General features: G+C 49.3%; 1 protein-coding gene across 1 annotated transcript in view; it reads right to left on the reverse strand.

The window, feature by feature from the left end:
- Positions 1 to 1981, reverse strand: part of TBX3 (T-box 3) — a 14511-nt gene that overhangs the window by 10123 nt on the left and 2407 nt on the right. The window contains exon 2 of the mRNA XM_014961249.1: positions 1163 to 1483. Coding sequence (XP_014816735.1) covers positions 1163 to 1483 — 321 coding nt within the window. The remainder of the gene's footprint in view (positions 1 to 1162; positions 1484 to 1981) is intronic.

Consider the following 1981-nt stretch of genomic DNA (forward strand, 5'->3'; position numbering starts at 1 on the left):
CTCGCACTTCCCCCCCCCTTCCATTAGGCACTTTCTCCTCCTAATTTGCCTTCCCTCTCCTTCCTCCCCTCACTCCTCCTCCCCGCCGAGCACACTCCAAACACACGCCTTGCAGCATCCAACAAAAAGCACTGACAGCTCCAGCTCGCCGGGGTTAGGGCTCTCTGCTGGACCTCTCAGGGGAGCTGGGGGGGTGTAAAATCCCAGCAGAGCTCTCCCAGGAGAAGGGGAGAAGCTGTTTGGGCTCGGGCCGCGATGCTTTTTGATTTAAAAAAAAAAAATTAAAATCAAGTAAAAATTAAAACAAAAGCAGCAGCAGCAGCTACAACAGCAACACCAGCACCGAGAGCCTCGGCCAGGTCTAATTGCTCGCCCCAATCCACTTAAGGCCTTCTGCGAGAGGCAAAAAAAAATGTATCGTCTAATCAAATCACAGCCAGCAAATGCAATCTTCGGCACATTAGAGATCCCCCGACCTCGGCCACCACCAGCAAAACCCCGGCTCCGAGGCGGAGGCTTTCCCAGGGATAGCAAGAAATGGGGAAGGATCGTCAGAGCACTTATCAGCAGGTTTGTTTGATTTCACTCTTAGGGTAAGTTTTTATCTCTGCACGCCCAGTAAATGTAAAGGAGTGGATAGACATGAATGGGCAACTTGACCTCTGATTTTGGTCCCTGTTTATTTTCACTCCGGCTTGCTTTACACTGTCCAGATTAATATATATTTAAATGTTTGCGCACTTAGGCCTTTAAGCCCTTTATACACATATGCATATCATTTTCCTACACTTAAAAAGTGTGATCGACTTTAAAAAAATATATATAGAGAGAGAGAGATATAAAGTCACCACAGCTCCTAGAAATATCGAGTTGCGCTGGGCTGGAAATATATCTCTTAAATTAATGCTGAATGGCAGGGAGAGGGTACGGAATAAACTCCAGTGTTTACTCCTGAGCTCAGCAACAGGAAAAAAATAAATAATAATAATAAAAAAAAATCAAGGACTATCGTAAACCGGACAGATGCGCGACCCCGTGTGCGTGGAGGAGGGGGGGAGGGTGTATTTATTTCTCATTTTCCCCCCACGTTTTGGGCACCCGCGGGAGCTCCGGCCGAGCAGCTGCGGATCCCACCTCCCCCCCCCTCTCAGGGGGCAGCGAGCGGTGGGAAAAAGGGGAAAAGGGGGGGCAAAGGAAGGTGTAAAAGGCACTCACAAATCCGTGCTTGTCAGAGATGTTGTTAGTGAGCTTCAGCTTGTGAAAGGTGACGACTTTGGACATCCATTGTTCGCCGGTGGCCGGGCTGTCCGGGTGGATGTACATTCTCTTTGGCATTTCAGGGTCAGCTTTGCCGGCTACCATCCACCGGGAATTATGGAATTTGTACCTACAATCATCAGCCGCCACAATATCCATCAATAAAATGTACTTGGCCTTTTTATCCAGTCCAGTGCATCTCACTTTAAATGGAGGAAACATTCTCCTATGGGCAGAGAAAGAGGGGAAGGGGTGTGTGGGGGGGGGGATGTGTAAAGAAAAGACAAGACGAAAATAAAACAAAATTAATTACAGCGTTGAAATAAGCTCCGAGCACCGAGTTTCAGCTCTCAGCAGCAGAAAAGTCGTGTGTGTGTGTCCCTCCCGCCCAGCAAAAAGGCTTTCCCCCCCCCTCCCCCCGGCCCTCAGCAAAAAGATTTCTCAAACGCTTAGAAGTTTGAGGAGAAAATGGTCCCTGGGATGGGAGGCGGAGGGGAAGAGGTGCGTGTTCCCTCGAAATCAGCAGGCGCCTACCCTCTGCCGTTCCTAAACAGCAAAGCCTCACTCGGGGCTCCCAGATCTCTCCTTATTTCCCTTTTTCCCCCTTTTTTTTTTCGCCTGCTAAACAAAGAAACGGCAACACCCCGCACCCCCCAGAAAAATAAATATTCCGCATTATTCTGCCCCACTGCACCGATGGAGAGAGGAGAGGGGGGGGTTCATT

This window comes from Calidris pugnax, unplaced genomic scaffold, assembly GCF_001431845.1.
Source record: "Calidris pugnax isolate Ruff unplaced genomic scaffold, ASM143184v1 scaffold32, whole genome shotgun sequence".
NCBI lineage: Eukaryota > Metazoa > Chordata > Aves > Charadriiformes > Scolopacidae > Calidris > Calidris pugnax.